Genomic DNA, 17,423 nt, shown 5'->3' on the forward strand with positions numbered 1-17,423 from the left:
TAATCTTTTTCGGCCCTAATGAACCCTACGCTAGACGCCGCCTCTTCTCTATGCTACCTAGCACCTCCTCTACTCTTCTTATGAGAAGCATTAGGCTTCAAAATGCCTTGGCATAAAGAGTCCCTTCTATCCCCCAAATTTTGCTTGTGTTCCATTATTCAATAAATGATCCATTCTATATTTAGCAATATATAGTTTTGTGACTTCATTTCATACTCCTGTCGTCCTATTATATATATATATATATATATATATATATATATATATATAGATGTGTTTCCAAGTTCATCGTAATTCTAGCAACCAACACGATTAAATACATTGGCGATGTCAGGCACATTATATGGAAGTAAACATTGCCGTTTCAAATTTACCGCCATATCAAATCGTGATTAAATTAGGTTATAGTAAACGTCGCCCAAGGCTGTAGGAGAGAATACATACAGTAGAACTGATCGCTGGTTAACATTTATGAATATCAGAGGGAAAGGCGTTCAGAAACACAGAACAGTTAATAATTCATCAGAATATTCGATGTAACATTGCGAACAAATTGTTCAAATCGAACTCACAGGCGATCTAAATATATTCGATGTTTCAGCCACAATGACCCGCAGAACATTTGTAGGCGAAGTTAAAGTAGCGAAATGAAAAGACACATCGTTTAAATATGTTATTATGGCTGTGTTCTGACAATGCCTCAGACAAACCTATACATCTCAGATTGTTAGCATATAGAATAGCAGCACTAAGCAGTTTCAGTTGCTGCAGATTTCAATGAATATATACACGTATATACATACATATATACATTATGAAACTCTCATGATATCCATTCTTTTTCCATCAAACGTCCCCTCTCTCTCTCTCTCTCTCTCTCTCTCTCTTTCTCCTCGCCCCCTCTCTCTTATCCTATTGCTTTATTTCTATGCCTATCTCTCTTCCGCTTTTTTTGTATTTCTCTTTTACTTTTCTCTTCCCTTTCTTCTTTTCTCGTTTTCTCTTTCTTCTTTCCTCTATTATCTCTTAATTTTTAACGCCATGTGTCTCCCCCTCTACCGTTACTTTTATCATTCGACTTGCACACTCACGTTATTTGCTTTTCTTTCCACCATCAAAACATTCATATTAAAAGTGTGCATGGTGACAACATAAAACATTGTCAGTCACTAGTATATATATATATATATATATATATATATACATATATATATATATATATATATATATATATATATATATATATATATATACGTCTTTCTGTTAAGTTACATTATTGTTTCGGCTACAGTTTGTGTGTACCCGTGGCTGCGACCGCTAGCTGACCCTCTCCAAACAATTAACAACAAAATAAAAAATAAAAATAAATAAACCGAATCATAGCCCCCCCGCCTCTAAACAGCTCAAGACATACTTACCAAGAAATCACCTCACAACAGCTCAAGACATACTTACCAAGAAATCTCCTCACCAACGAGACGCTAAAAACTTTAACACTAAGACTCGAATTTTAAAGTCTTAACGTACAGTAACCCCCTACTCCCACCCCCACATATTTCCCTTCCCCTCATGTATCCATATGCCCTGAGCCACACCAGAAATGAACTTCGCAGACCCTCCCCCACAAGTTCCTTAAACCCCAAAACTAAAACATTATCGACATACCAAACGCCCCCACCTTCCCTCCTTGTCCCCTTCCTCTCTTCCTCTTCCGCCTTCCTTGCACCCCCTGACTACATCCACTCTTCCAACTCTTTCATTCCAAAATAGCGAACATTTCTGTAAAATTCTGAGGGCGCTACAGACGGCCAAAAAAAAAAAACGGCCGTGTAGCCGAAACAATAATGTAACTTAACAGAAAGATACGGTAATAAAAACAAAACGCATATTTGCTTTACAACAGTATTGAGCACTTTCTTCGGTTTTTTTCAATTACCATCTCCACTATATATATATATATATATATATATATATATATATATATATATATATATATATATATATATATATGCGTGTCTGTGTGCATGTTTACCTTTGATGCACGTTTGATTAAATAAGAATTACACTGTTTTTCATTACTTATTTTGTGTTTGCGGACCAATCATCTGATGTGTTTCTCTAGTGTGAGCAGGAACGTAACATTTCAGAAACCGTTTTCGGCTCTTACGTCTCTTCGTCGGGCATGTTTGGAGTTACAAAATGGAAATTGGTGAATTTATTGAGAAATTTGATTGAAACTGCTTTAGGATATACTCAAACTGTTCCCAATCCTACTTTCCGCCTTTTTTGTGCAACTTTTATGTTTTAGTGAACTGAGTTCAAATATTGTGTTTACATGGTTTTAATATGTAATCATAACTGTTTTTCAAATAAAATATTATATGGAAATAATATCTACTGTCTTTTTCCCCGTTTTCTCCTTCAGCTGTGTATCAAGCCATCGGGATTAGCTCGCAAGATTAAGCTTCCTGTGGACATTATCATCGGCACGAAACCGCTTCAGGATGTGTACCACGCAACGTTTTATCACCCTGCGTTCCCATCACCGACCGAATCGTGTCGACTGTTCAGCCCATTTTTATGTGATACATCGTCTGACCAACTATTTCTCACGGACACTTCGTTTCATCACCACATGCTGCCTACAGCACCACCCTGGGAAGAGGATGACGATATACCCTGACTATATGGACCGCTCATTTGGTGAGTTGACATTGTTAGACGCTTGCCAACACGTAATGCAACACGCTCGCCAAAATTAAATGTATAAGTAAGACTCTGCAAGAAAACTCAGTTTAAAGTACGCCTAGCACGAGGTTGGCTTTATTTTTAAAAAATGTTATTAACATCCAAACCAAACAGATTCCCACTGAGACGTAAGATGAGACTCTGATAAAGGACTAAATTTTAATGAGGCATCCTAAGTGGCGAGTTGTGCAGATAAGTGTTTGTTCAAATTACATTTAACTTTCTACATATTAATACAGCCCGGAAAAATACAGAGAATAAAGAGAATGACAAAAACAACCAACCTAAGAAAAGAAGCTATTAAAGTAAATAAAAATCACCAGGTTCGACCAGCAAATGACATGACAAATAAAACTGTTTTTCTATTACTTGTTTTGATCAGACTATAGTTCTTATCTTGAGTATTATTTGTGAAACGTTTCGGTTCATGTAGCCTTCAACTTTCGTCAGGCATGTTGGTCACCATCTTAGAAAAGAAAGGAGAAAATTTACTGGCTCCGTTCATGGTTTCGTATTCTTGGAGTTGTTCTTGTTTTTTTTCGCCGTAGTTTAGTAATACAAACAATCAACCCTTATGTCCAGAATTTAGAACTATAAAACTGTTTTCTTTTTTTTTTTAAATTTTATTCACACAGAACTAGACGTATTGCAACCTAAGTGTACAGGCAGTTGTTGTTAGTAACATATTGGTAGTAAGCTTTCTAGATAGGGAATAATACAAGATATCTATTCATATTGTATTAAAATGTCTGGATGTTGGTAGAGTGTAGTAAACATAAAAAGCAGAAGTTGATCTCGAAAGGCAAATGGTTTGGGCAGGTAGGCTGTAGAATGTTTTCCGGCTTTAGAACGAAATGTGCGACGTTGCTGCTCGTCGGGGTTTAAATTAAAATTTGCATATAGTTAAAAATGATTTTAAAGTGCAAAGAAATACAGTAATATAACCCCCACTTTTATAATAAAGACGTGTATATATATATATATATATATATATATATATATACAGAGAGAGAGAGAGAGAGAGAGAGAGGGGGGCGAGAGAGAGGGAAAAAGAGAGAGATATAGTAGCCTCCTTCTTTGACAGACTATGGATACCCATTGTAAGGGTACTTCCGCGTGGATATTTTCTGGCAAGAGTTGTGCAGTTTCTAACCACATCTCTCCTGAGTCGGCGTTTTCAAATACCAGTAGCAAGTGGAGGTTCACGACGACTAGAAACAATACTCAGTTAAGCGGAGAGCACATACCACGCCTAGGATTTCCAAATAGTTACCTATCTGAATGCTAGCTAGGCTCAACAGTGCTTAACTTCGGTGACCTGACGGGAACCGGTGTATCAGTGTGATTATTATGTATGTATACTGAGATGTATGCATATACTAGCAGGGCAACCCGACATTGTCCGGGATTGAATGAGGATCAACAAATGTTCCACCCTCCCATACTTTTATTGTCATCGAAATCGGTGAAATCTTCTATTTTTTTATCTATTGCCTGCTCTAGTTAGGTGTTCGCAGTATACCAGTAAGACGTATCATACTTCTATTGTGCTCTTAGCAGAGACTTTCTTTTCTAACGCGTCCCTGCCTTATCAAAGAATCCACCGTTGATTGTAAATTATAGGCATTTCTGTTTGTGCGGTAATAAAACTTCTTAATTTCACTTGTGCTTTTAAGTCGTATAAATTTGGTCCAAATTGGACTTACTTTTTTAATCGGATTTTTTTTCGATTATCGATTTTCAATACTTATCTAACACATTCCGATACAAACCCTACGTAAGAATTCTTCAAGACACATCATGTGAAATTTCCAAAAAAATAAGCCCAGTCATTTCCGATACAACACGCACAGTTCCTTTTATATATATATATATATATATATATATATATATATATATATATATATATATATGTGTGTGTGTGTGTGTGTGTATGTGTGTGTGTGTGTGTGCGTGCGTGTGTATATTTATTCCGCCACGCAAAAATGGTTGAGTGAGAAAACAATATTATAAAAATTAATTAGAAATAGTTTTATTAGAAATTCTGAAAACAGTGCATAACTTAAAGTAAAGACGTAATTCAGTGAGTTAATATAAATACAAGCAGGTTGGAGGGAGGCGTTCCCAGACCGTAAAATACGCTTAAATATGATGTTTTAATTTGTCTGGATATTGTATTTATTATTATAAAGTCGTGACTTCAAAAGTAAAAAAAAGTATTTGGTTGCCATCAACTAGAATCGAAACCGAAAACTAAACTGTAACATTCGAGGCTGGTAACGTTACCACTGTATCAACGTAACATGCATATGAACTGATTACAAATCAAATAAGATTAATGTAGAAAAAGTATAACGATTTTTGCAATTTTGACACATTTTTTACCCCTTAAAAACTATTTTAACCGGCGAATGACTCATAGACGAACGGTCTATAAGAATCCTGTCATTAAGGGCCCCTAACGCCGCTCTACGACTTTAGTTTGGGTAGAGATAGAATTGGAAAATATTGAGACAGACAAACAGACATAGTGAGTTTTATAAATTAGATTAGTGCGAACATTGGCGAAGCATAATTTTATTTAGTCATTTTATTCATTGCTTTATAAAATGTGTGCATATCCGCCATTGTGTGTATGTTCCGGTATATAAAATTTGCGTCTGTATGTATGCGTTATCTAGTTTGTGCGTGCGTATGAGAATGGTTACATGGGTGCGTTATGTTGCGTATGTATGTGCATGTGTGTGTAGGCTTCTGTGTCGGTGTGCTTTGCATGTAGACGCTCTTCTTAAAGTGGATGTAGGCGTTGCTATCTGTGTATACTGCCGTAAATGTGTTGCTATATGCAAGCACAGGTGCGTGTTTATGATTACGAGTTCCATCGTATGCGTATGCGTTTGATCATGTGTTATATGTTCATGTGCGCTTTTTAGAATTTAGTTTACTTCAGTAAGCTTTAAGAGATCAAGTTATGATTTAGATTTATATCCGCGTGCTCTTTTAAGAATAGACGCTGTTCCCTTTATGGCTGCTATTTGGATTTCAGTTTGGTCTTCCAGGTATTGCTTCTAAGTATTTCTGAAGATTCTTTTTTATTAAGCAGTTTCTCCTAGCACAACCGGTATAATGTTTATTTCTTTCAGAGACCATGTTTGTAGATCATTTTTCAGGTCCTGAAATTCTGTTATCTTTTACCGTTCTGCTCTATCAAGGTCATAATCATTTGGTACTGTGACATCGATAATGAGCGCAGTTCTTTCGAGCTTGTTCCATACTCCAATATCTGGCTGTATGGACTTCTTCTTTTATATATCTGACTGCCTGTATGTCTTTGTCATAGAACACGATCACTTTTCCATTTGATGTTATCGCTGGTGGTTCATGCTCCCTGATGTTCGTAGATCTGTCAAGTTACATCTTTCCACAGATCTTCCAATGGAAGTATTTGCATACTTTGTAGTAACGGACAGTGTAAAGACCATCTGTTAATAAGATTGGGCATGCAGGTATTAGGTGGCTTGGGCTCTCAACCGCTGAATGGCAAAAACCTGTATTGGCCATTTGCTTGTAGGCCAGTCATTTTTTTTAATCCACTTGTGAGTAAGCCCTGATCTTGACTCACTACAACGAGTCATTCTTCATCAAATGGAAGTCCCGCGCTGTTCAGTCATTATAGTGAGGCACCCATATCTATATACTCCTAGTTAAGCTTCTTTCCCTGTGAGCTGGTGTGTGTACTGGTATATGAGTATCTTTGTGTAGATGTGTTGCTATATGCTTCTGTTTTTATATGCGCGTGTGTGCATGCAATTTTACGTAATTGTGCGCTGGTGACGGTATGTTCTTATTTGTATATGTGTATGTGTTTGTGTGTATGTGTATGTATGATGTGCATGCGTCCATCTCTGTATTTACTTCTATCTATGTTTGCTGATGTCAATGTGTTGCATAATTACGTGTGTGTTTACTTGTGTATACTGGTGTGCACGTGTTTCATTGCGGATGTGTGTAAATCTGTGGGTGCTTGTGTAAGTGTGCGGAGATATATGTGTGCGCTGGCGTATGTGCCTCTGTGTATGCCAGCACTAATGGATGCAGTTGTGGTAGTTTGTATACGGACCGGGACCCAGGTGTTGTTTATTATGTGTATAATTCCTGGCTGTAATTCTTTTACGCGTAAACAAATCTTATTGAATCATAAGTTAACAATAACATTCCATTGTCGGTTTTTCATTGAATATTTTGATGTCGAAGAGACCAATAGTCTTTTAATTAACCGGAGACAATTATCACGTATTCTAGTTGAATAGCACATTGTACCAGTAGACACATATATCCATACGCAACACAACTCATACAGAAACGCATTCATACATAAGTACGCCGAGACGTTTTGATACATACAGCCGTACACGCAACACACACTAGTACGCATTGAATAACATATAGTACAAGTAGACATAAATATCAGTATGCACTACAACTCGTACTAAAACCCACTCATGTATAGAAAGTATACGCATAAGTAGGCTGAGACATTGTGATACATGTACCCGCACACACAACACACACTAGTGCGCATTGAATAGCACATAGTACCAGTAGACACATATATCATACACACTACATCTCGTAGAGAAACCCACTCATATACAGAAAACATACACATTAGCACACAGAGACGTTGTGATGCACACACCTGTACACACAACACACACACACGGAGAAAAAATGCATGCACAGATTAGTACACACATACAAACGCAAATTAACTGCTAGTACTTATCCTCTTTTGGTCTCTTTTTAAAATGTTCGTCCAGACAACTTGACATGGAAATATGTAACTCTACAAGTAAACCATGGAGAAATATTCAAAATAAGACATCATTCGAAGCCAAATTAAAATCCCATCAACACAGCTATAAACTGGGTTGTGCATCTCATCCTAGTGATGTTACCTCATGTAAAAGTAATCAACTAAATACTTTATCAGACTTGATGAATCCTTATTCTGTTATCTGATAAGATGAAGTGACCTCAAAAATTATTCTACACAGTAAACTTGTTACTACGGCATAATTAACGTTGACGCACCGGTTCCCTGTAGATCAGCAAAGTTAAGCAACGTTGAGCCTGGTCAGTACTAAAATAGGTGATCATTTGACGATTTCGGGTGCAGTGTGTGCCCTCCGCTTATCTCGGCATTGTTTCCAGTCATCTATCAGTTCTTCTTACTACTGAACTCAAGCAGAGTTAGGAGAGTTGTGGTTGAAAACTGCGCAACCCTTGTCTCACAATTATACCCGCAGCTACCCTTACAGAGGTTATCCGTTGTCTTTTGAGACTGAATAGAGTCATCTCATCGTTAGGTTAAAGGAAAATTAATGTTCTCAATTTTATTACTAACTCAACGTTTGAGAAGTAAAGAACTTTAGTTGAACACTTGGATATCTATGTATCTCATACAGAATTCAAGTATTGGCCAGAAGAACGATACCTTTTTTATTTCTGAGGCCTTACACTGAACTAAAATCGAAAAAAAAGTGGAGTATTTTTTTTTTTAGCGTTGGCACATTATTTTTTTTAACAGCCAAGTCAACGACAATGAGATTAGACCAGCTTTCGGTGTGAAAAGAAAGCATATTCACATTATCATTTAAAATCCAACATTTAAATTAATTGGATTTTGAAAGTAGCGATAAAGAGCGATATTAAGATCCTACATCCTTGGAAATAACGGGTCTCCTCCCAGGGTTATTTTTAAATTATTAATGAACATACATACGTCACGATACTGTATACTTCCAACTGACAAGGTAATTATAATCCAAAGTCGTAGTTCTTCATATTGTACGACGTATTCCAGAAATTATTCCCTGGTAACGTTGGTAACCCTTTATCTAATCGGAATTTAATTTTGTACGGTGCTTACTATTATCAAAGAGCATCAGATCCGTACATAAATTTTATAAAAATGTCGACCATGATCGAACTTTTCAATGTCGATGTCATATGCAGTAATATCTTGAGATACAAATGCACTAAGATACGATTTTTTATGTACGACAATACATTGTATCTTACTTACTCTAAGATACGATTATTTTTTGAGATATGATTTCCAAAATCGCACGACGCAAAAAAAAAATTAAATAAACGCAAACCGAAACAATATATGTATAAAAGGAAAGTGCAAAAAAAAAACGCAAAGCAAAATAAAATGTACGCTGTTGCATGTACGTGTATTGTAACAAAATCCTCAAAAGATTAACATCAGTCAGACGGCATTTGTGAAAGTAGTCTACAAAGGCAGTTCTCAGGCATCAGGTTTTTCTTCCAAGACGGAAAAAACAAAAAAGAATTGGCGGACCCCAGCGCGCAAACTGTTACAAACATGTTAGCTCTTAGTTCTCGGCCAAGTGTTCTTTTAATTTTGCATGGAGGTCACCACTTATCAAGGCCCGGGAACAACTCAGGGATAAGGGTTATTTGTGTACAGTAATCAATGAAATAGTATTGTAGTAATCATTAGTATTGGAAATTTGATAGAGTGTCTTACTTAAGGGGGCGGTTTGTCAGGAATTTATTTATGTTAGACTTGAAGACATCCAAGTTGTAGTCAGGTGGGAAACAGGCGAACGGAAGAGAATTCCACAATCGTGCACTTCTGAGAAAGAAGCTCTGCTCATGGAATCTACGTTTGGATTTAGGCACAGATAAAGAGTGGGGGAAATTATTGACAGTAGTTTCAGCCAGACGGGTGTTTCTCGTGAAAGATTGGCGAAGGGGGACGAGAGATTGGAGCAAACATCCTACTTTCTCTATAGAATATTTTCTACTGTATATCATTTTTATTACCGTTTCTACAATCCAGTCACTGCTTATATAGGCTCGGAGACCACTTGAAGATAAAAGATAATTAGTATCGGGAGGAGGTCTATGAGACAACATCTTAATGAAATTGGGTAGAATTTTATTATTCAAGAGGATTGTTCGACAAGCACTTGTTTGCATTGAACTTGAAAACGACGTCTTGTAGTCAGGAGGAAAGTAACCTCAGGGTATAGAGTTTCACAGGCGCGGTCTGTTCCAGGACAGAAAGTTTGTCCATTGTATATGCGTTTAGATATCGATATCTAATCAAGCAATCTTTAGTTTTAATTATATACATCGTTGTCGTTCCTTCTCTTTAAAAGCTGTCGTTACAATTTCGAAATTTTAGTGCTTATCTCCGAAAATAATACTGTAGAGGCTGCACCCTCCTGCATTATAATATTCAGAACAAGACGCAGCATGCAGTTGTGTCAACTGCAATACAGACTGCCGATACAGGATAGGCCTTCACAGTCGCAGTACAATTCGCCAACTAACTGACATGAAGCGCAGAATTCATTGTCTCCTGTAACAGATGAATAGGATAATTTATTTATATATACTACGTAAAAAAGTTTATAGGTGTCACAATTTACCATAAACAACGAAATTGTACATAGTAGTTTTTGTGAACATGGTAGTTGCACAAATATATGCTCATAAACGCGCACTTATATACGGTACCTCTCACACCTGAGAAACTAAACTGCACCTATCCTTCTCGCCCACGAATAACCGCTCGTGTTCTCGTTCGTGTGCGATCAAGAAAACAATAAAATAATTGCAGTTATACATACATGCGCGGATGCTGGTCATTATTTCTTTGGACCATCGTTTCTATTATCTGTCTTTGCATTGGTGGTCCATAATCCTCTTGTGACTGCTGACCGTATCGTATATTTAGTTAAAACAAAACAACACAACGGAAATTTTCTGATTTTTATAGTTTTATTTTGAGAGAGAGAGAGAGAGAGAGAGAGAGAGAGAGAGAGAGAGAGGAGAGTCTACTCTTTAAAGGAGAAACTTCCAAGACTAAAACTTATTTCTTCTTAATTTAGTTTTAACTCGGGAATTGATAGGCACAGACGGGCAGAGGCGTTAACAACATTCAGTCAAGATCATTTCATTCTTGGACCATCTCCAACAGCTTCTCCAAAGAGATTGACCAGAAACTCTCTGTTCTCACTTTTAGACGCTTGAGGTCACCACTTTCGTCATGTAGTTCGAAACCTAAATTTCTAGTGCGCTTTGTCTAGTGAGCTGATCTTTTGTCTCCGCTTCAGTCATGTCACCTGCATGTGAGTACATTACCGTTTTCTGCCACGTCATGCATACATGTACTAATGTGATCGTCTACAAAATTCTCACTTGCTCTACTTCATAGCCACGTACTGGCGTGAGGTTCCAATATATAATGATAAGGACTACTTACCAACACATATTGGATTGAATAATATTGATTGTAGCTTTCTGCTTAGATTTTTACAGTATACTGAAAGCTGTTACAAGTATACATCAAACAGTAGGCGTATATTTACAAAGAATTCCAATATGTATAGCTAATTATAGATATCTCTGAAAAATACAGATGTTGATGAGATATATTTATTTAATCATCTAACAGACCATATGCGCTAGTGGGTAAATCATATAACATGTAATATGTCTCGGCATAAAACAACCTCAAAATTGGTTGATATGTCTGAACACACCACTGTCTTTTTTAAAGGGAGGTAATTTAACATCTTGACAATCAGTCACAGAATTTGAATATACACCAACTAAGGTTACATGATGGAAAAAATTGATTGTAGTAGATATTGAAAATCAATGAATGTCATTGATCTTTAGCGGAGTAATGTTGACACTGACTTCAAACTCAAGGAAAATTGAAATCGTATTGTCATTTTATAATTCGATAAGTGATATTTATTCAATTATTTGATTGAATGATGTTTTTTTTTAGAAGAATAAGGTAACGAGTAAAACTAACTAAGGTGATGGGGTAGAAGTGACGCCAATAAGTGTAGACAGGCGAAGACAGTAACATATAAAACAGCGGAACAGTCAGACAACGTGGCATGTACATTTCCTACAAGATAGATTAAAGTATCGATTAATGCAAAATAAAACAAAGTAACAGAACCTCCCCGGCCCCGCCACACGGCTTGTGCTCTTCACATTGTATAAATAATTGGTAGATACAATTATCCTCAGGAGAATGTCAACGAAACTAGTAAATAAATTTTAAAAAAAATAAAATAACTCGCTATATGTCACTCTCGGAAAAAAATCATTATCATTAACTGGGACCTTAATAAAAAAAACAATCGAATACGGTTTTCATGTTTACTTCTCATATAGGTTTCATTAGTTATGTACAACAGATTAAAGCACGACAGATATACAATAAAGCAGAACAACGGCTCCTCAGTTCGTATCATATTAAGACACGTCATTGGAGCAACCTAGAACTCTTTATTAAAACCAATAAGACGCAACAGATTTTAATTTAGACAGACAAGCATGCTGATTTTTTACGCTAAAATAGTTGTATATATATATATATATATATATATATATATATATATATATATATACATATATATATAGTCATCGACATACAGTCCCGTCTCGTTGTATCATAACTCATCAGTGCCGCTAGACTAGCACCTCTCCCAAGCCAAGGATCGAACCTGGAACTGTCGTGTTTACAGTTGGCAGCTCTATCTCTCGACCACGGAAGCGACGCCCTCAAATAACTCGTCCGAATGTCTATTTAAACAAACATCCCTCCGCTACTTGTACAGTACTTGCATTTTTACTTCAATATCCTAAAGATGTCCTCTGAAATAAGGACGAAACGTTGATTATTTTAATAATTTCATTCGGTTTTTCTATTTTTCTCAAAACATAACGTAAACCTCCGCTGGTATTTTTATTTTTTATTATATATATATATATATATATATATATATATATATATATATATATATATATATATATATATATATATATCGAGAAAGAACAGAAGAGGGCCAAGGAGACAGATTCAATCAAACGGAATAGTCTATGTATGTGTGTGTGTGTGTATGTATGTATGTAAATTTGACTTAAAAACTTCGTCATTACCACCAATTTACACTACTCATCTGCTTGGCAGTCACACAATAACAGAACATAACCCACGAAATAAGACGATTATCTTCATCGTATTTGGAAAGGATGACAAATACTCAGCAATTCCTATTTTCTAATACATCCATTTTTTTCCTGTCGACGCGAATTTACCAGAGATTCGGTCGTAAACTGAATGCGTATTGTTATTTCGATATTTTTTCGCATAACTAGATGCCTACAAAGACTGAGAAATGTGTCTGCAGTGATCTTCAAACTATAATTGAGCCTATCCTTTCCAGAAAACGCAAACATGCACAACAATCCGTTATGATTACCCATCATCATTTCCAAGTGCAATCCTAGGAAGTAACTAAATAATAAGCAAACGATGTGTGTATTTACGTATTCGGCCAAATATTTCAGATCTTTAAAAGAAATAACTAAATTTTAGGATCCGGTCATTGTGCTCGTGGTGGATATTGTCGCTCGTCCCAGGCTTTAACTGTACTCGATTCTCGTTTGTCGACGCTTTTTAGTTTACCTGCTCGCAATTTTTAAATCTGAGGGTCTCTTGTCGATGAATCGGAGAGAAAAAATGTCAAAAAGCAAACCATGTGGCGATACGAATATGACCCGCATAGTTTATTGATTCTTCGGAAATGTCACTTTCCGTAAACCATGGTCGATTTTAAATAGCCCAAGAAGACTTTGGGCGCCCTCAAGCTGCTTATAAAGTAGTCGCTGCCTGACAGCCGTTCGATGCTGACAAAATGCCCAGATCAGCAGAAAACGGGAGTCCCCATGACTGGTGGGCAATATTGCGACCCTCCGTTGTATTATAGAGCACTGGAACATAAGTGAACAATAGAGAATTACAAGGCAATAGTTCGTTGAACCAATTGTCATAAATTTATGAACGGCATCTTCTTTATTGAAAAGGGATGTAATTTTCTGAGTTGATTTCAGAATCTATACTCATACGAAGTTAGTTGCTTGTTAAGATTACTGTTCGATTTTTTCTTTCCGTGGTTTTTACTCTCAGCATTTGGTTCAAGTACCTTTCATAAAACGCCTATTTGTAATGCGTACAAGTAACTAAGTTGTTGTTAATCACTATTCTACTATTATATTAAAAAAAACTTTATGTGTGCCTCTGCGTGTGTGTTCTTTCGGTATGGGCTCGAAAACGGCGGGGGCGATTTTTATGAAGTTTTACACGAACGTACCTGATATACCTGGCAGTGTTCTTAGATCGGTTTTGTATCGGAATCTGATGGAAGAAGGAACAAGCGATTTTAAACAAATTTACACCTTACATCACAAGTGCACTTGAGAAGTTCTATTACAACACTAGCTGAAAGGCCCGGTATATAAATCAACGGAAAGTTCTTTTATATGAAATGAACGATTCTGTTCAAAGGAAAAATTGAACCATGATACTTTGTTTTTTTTTTAAACTTTAATTCAATCCATTATCTATAAAATAAATTTATAAATTAAACAGTAGTTTCTCTACAGTGTAATGTAGACTACAGTGTATTGTGGGCTAAGTAACTAGGAGTTGGCATGTGACGCTTCTTTCCAGTACACCACAATGGGTCTCCAAGTAGAGCAGGCAATCAATCGATTTGATTAAAAAATGGGCGATTTCACCAGTTTCGATGACAATAGAAATATAGGCATGTGAAAAATTCGTCGATCATCATTTAATCCCGGGCAACGTCAAGTATCCCTGCTAGTATAGGGCAAGGGTCTATTTTACAGTTTATAGCGTATGTTTAAGTATATAGCGAGAAAATATATTTTATCTGAAAATAAATACATTTATATAATAAGTGTGTTCTTGACAACGTAATGATACGCGGGAATAATAGGCGAAATAACAAACTTGACACTAAAATACATCTTGATGGATTATGTAAATGTTTGAAGGAAATATACTACGTTACATCATTTAATCGTGTCTTTTGCTATAAGGCTTTTTTTTACATAGGCGTCACCACTTAAATGGTACATGATGCTATCTTGCTAAGCACTTATCATTATAAGATGAAAAAATAAGGGCCAGTAGGGTATTCTAGGTAAAGAGTAGCGCCCACTCTGTTTCTCGGTGTTTATCTCAATGTAAAGTAAATCTTCGTGTTTACTATGGTCGATACATTTGTTGTTTTTCTTTAAAATGTTATAATAACTAAAAACTATAACAAGTATGCATTGCTTTATGAATATAACTGACGAACAATAATAGTTATATTATTAACAATAATAGTTATATTAACAATAACAGTTATATTATTAACAATTAACGAGTAGTAGTACTTTAACACCACTCGATTAAAAGTGTTCGCACAATACTTCAGTATTAAATATCATTTTTATCTATCTCGTACCGTTTACTGAAAAATATTGGTAAAATTTCCTTAAATAAATGATTTACTTATTTTTTGTATAAGAGACTAGATTTTACAGGAGAGTAGGTATTTATTATTTGTATGGTAGAGTAGGTTTTTCAGGAGAGTAGGTATTTATTATTTGTATGGTAGAGTAGGTTTTACAGGGGAGTAGGTATTTATTATGTGTATGGTAGAGTAGGTTTTACAGGAGAGTAGGTATTTATTATTTATATTTATATAGGTATTTATTATTTATATTTATATGAAATTGTAGTTTACAGAAGAGTGGGTATTAATTATTTGTATGAGAGAGAGAGAGAGAGTAGGTTACAGGAGAGTAGGTATTTATTATTTGTATGAGAGGTTAGTTTAGAGGAGAGTAGGTATTTATTTGTATGAGAGGGTAGGTTACAATAATTCCCCCCACTCTTTATCTATGCGTAAACGTAGATTAATAAAGCTTCTTTATTAGAACTGCACGCCTGTGGAATTCCGTTTCCCTGCTTTCAAGCTGACTATGATATGGTTGTCTTAAAGTTCAAAGTAAGTTCTTGATGAGTCGTTCCCTTTAAGTAATCCCATTTACCAATTCCCACTACCAACGATTACTACAAAAATTACCCTATTGACTACTGTACACACATTAACCCCTATCCTCGAGTGACCCCTGCGCCTTGAATATGTGGTGACTCCTTTGTAAAACACAAACATACCAGGTATTCAACATTTTATACAATCAAGAAAAAGCGAGAATATGACGAAACTTAAGAAATTCACGCTGTTGTGTTTTTTTTTTCTTTTTGCAAAAGTATTGAAAACGATTTACATTCACAATTTATTTAACTAGATCAAAACAACAGTACACCGCCCGTTGATAGAAGAGACATTTTAAACCATTCTATTTTTATACATATCTTTATTATTGAAACGTATCTCCATTAAAAATTTCCCAGCTTAACTCCTACTTCATGTGTCCCCGAGATTTATAATGATCAGTTTTTTCCATGGATTGAATCGTATATATATATGTATATATATATTTACACATGCATAACTTTTTTTATAAATACACATGGGCACATACATAACTTTATATAAATACACATATTCACATACACATACAAAACTTTATATAAATACACATATAAATATGCATACATTTATATAAATAGACATAGACACTTACATAACTTTATATGAATACACATGTACACATATATAACTTTATATAAATAAATATATACACACATCACTTTTTATGAATGCACATATACACACGTAACTTTATGTAAATACACATACACACATACATAACTTTATATAAATACACATGGACACATACATAGCTTGATATAAACACACATATACACATACGTAGCTTTATGTAAGTACATAGATACAGATACATAACTTTGTATAAATACATATATACACATACATAACTTTATGTAAATACACATATACACATACATAGCTTTATGTAAATACATGTAACACAGATAAATTTATATGAATACATATATACATACATTACTTTATATAAATACATATATACACATACATAATTTTATATAAGTGCATATAGACGCATACATAACTTTATATAAATACAAATAAAGACATACATAACTTTAGATAAATACATATATACACATACATACAAAAATTACCCTATTGACTACTGTACACACATTAACCCCTATCCTCGAGTGACCCCTGCGCCTTGAATATGTATATAAAACACACATACACATACATAACTTTATATAAATACACATATACACATACGTAACTGTATATAAATACATATATACACATATGTAGCTTTATATAAACACACATATACACATAAATAACTTTACGTAAATACACATATACACATACATAACTTTGTATAGATGTACATATGCACATACATAATTTTATATAAAACACACATACACATACATAACTTTATATAAATACACATATACACATACATAACTTTATATAAATACACATATACACATACATAACTTTATATAAATACACATATACACATACATAACTTTATATAAATACACATATACACATACATAACTTTATAGAAATACACATATACACATAAATAATTTTATATAAATTCACATATACACACATAACTTTATATAAATACATACATACCCATATATAACTTTATATAAATACACATATACACATACACAACTTGTATGTGTTAGAGAGAGATTGTGTGTGATGTAGTAAAATATGTTTTTCAATTATATTTCACAGTTTCTGTATATTAACCGT

At 34.9% G+C, this 17,423-nt stretch overlaps 1 protein-coding gene across 2 annotated transcripts in view; it reads left to right on the forward strand.

The window, feature by feature from the left end:
• Positions 1 to 17,423, forward strand: part of LOC145287902 (arrestin domain-containing protein 2-like) — an 867,795-nt gene that overhangs the window by 847,156 nt on the left and 3,216 nt on the right. For both annotated transcript variants that reach the window (XM_080135843.1, XM_080135842.1), the window contains one exon: positions 2,426 to 2,703. In XM_080135843.1, the coding sequence (XP_079991969.1) occupies positions 2,426 to 2,683 (258 nt within the window). In that variant the 3' untranslated portion in view covers positions 2,684 to 2,703. The remainder of the gene's footprint in view (positions 1 to 2,425; positions 2,704 to 17,423) is intronic.

This window comes from Euprymna scolopes, chromosome 11, assembly GCF_053919585.1.
Source record: "Euprymna scolopes isolate OS-2025 chromosome 11, ASM5391958v1, whole genome shotgun sequence".
NCBI classification, from domain to species: Eukaryota; Metazoa; Mollusca; class Cephalopoda; order Sepiida; family Sepiolidae; genus Euprymna; species Euprymna scolopes.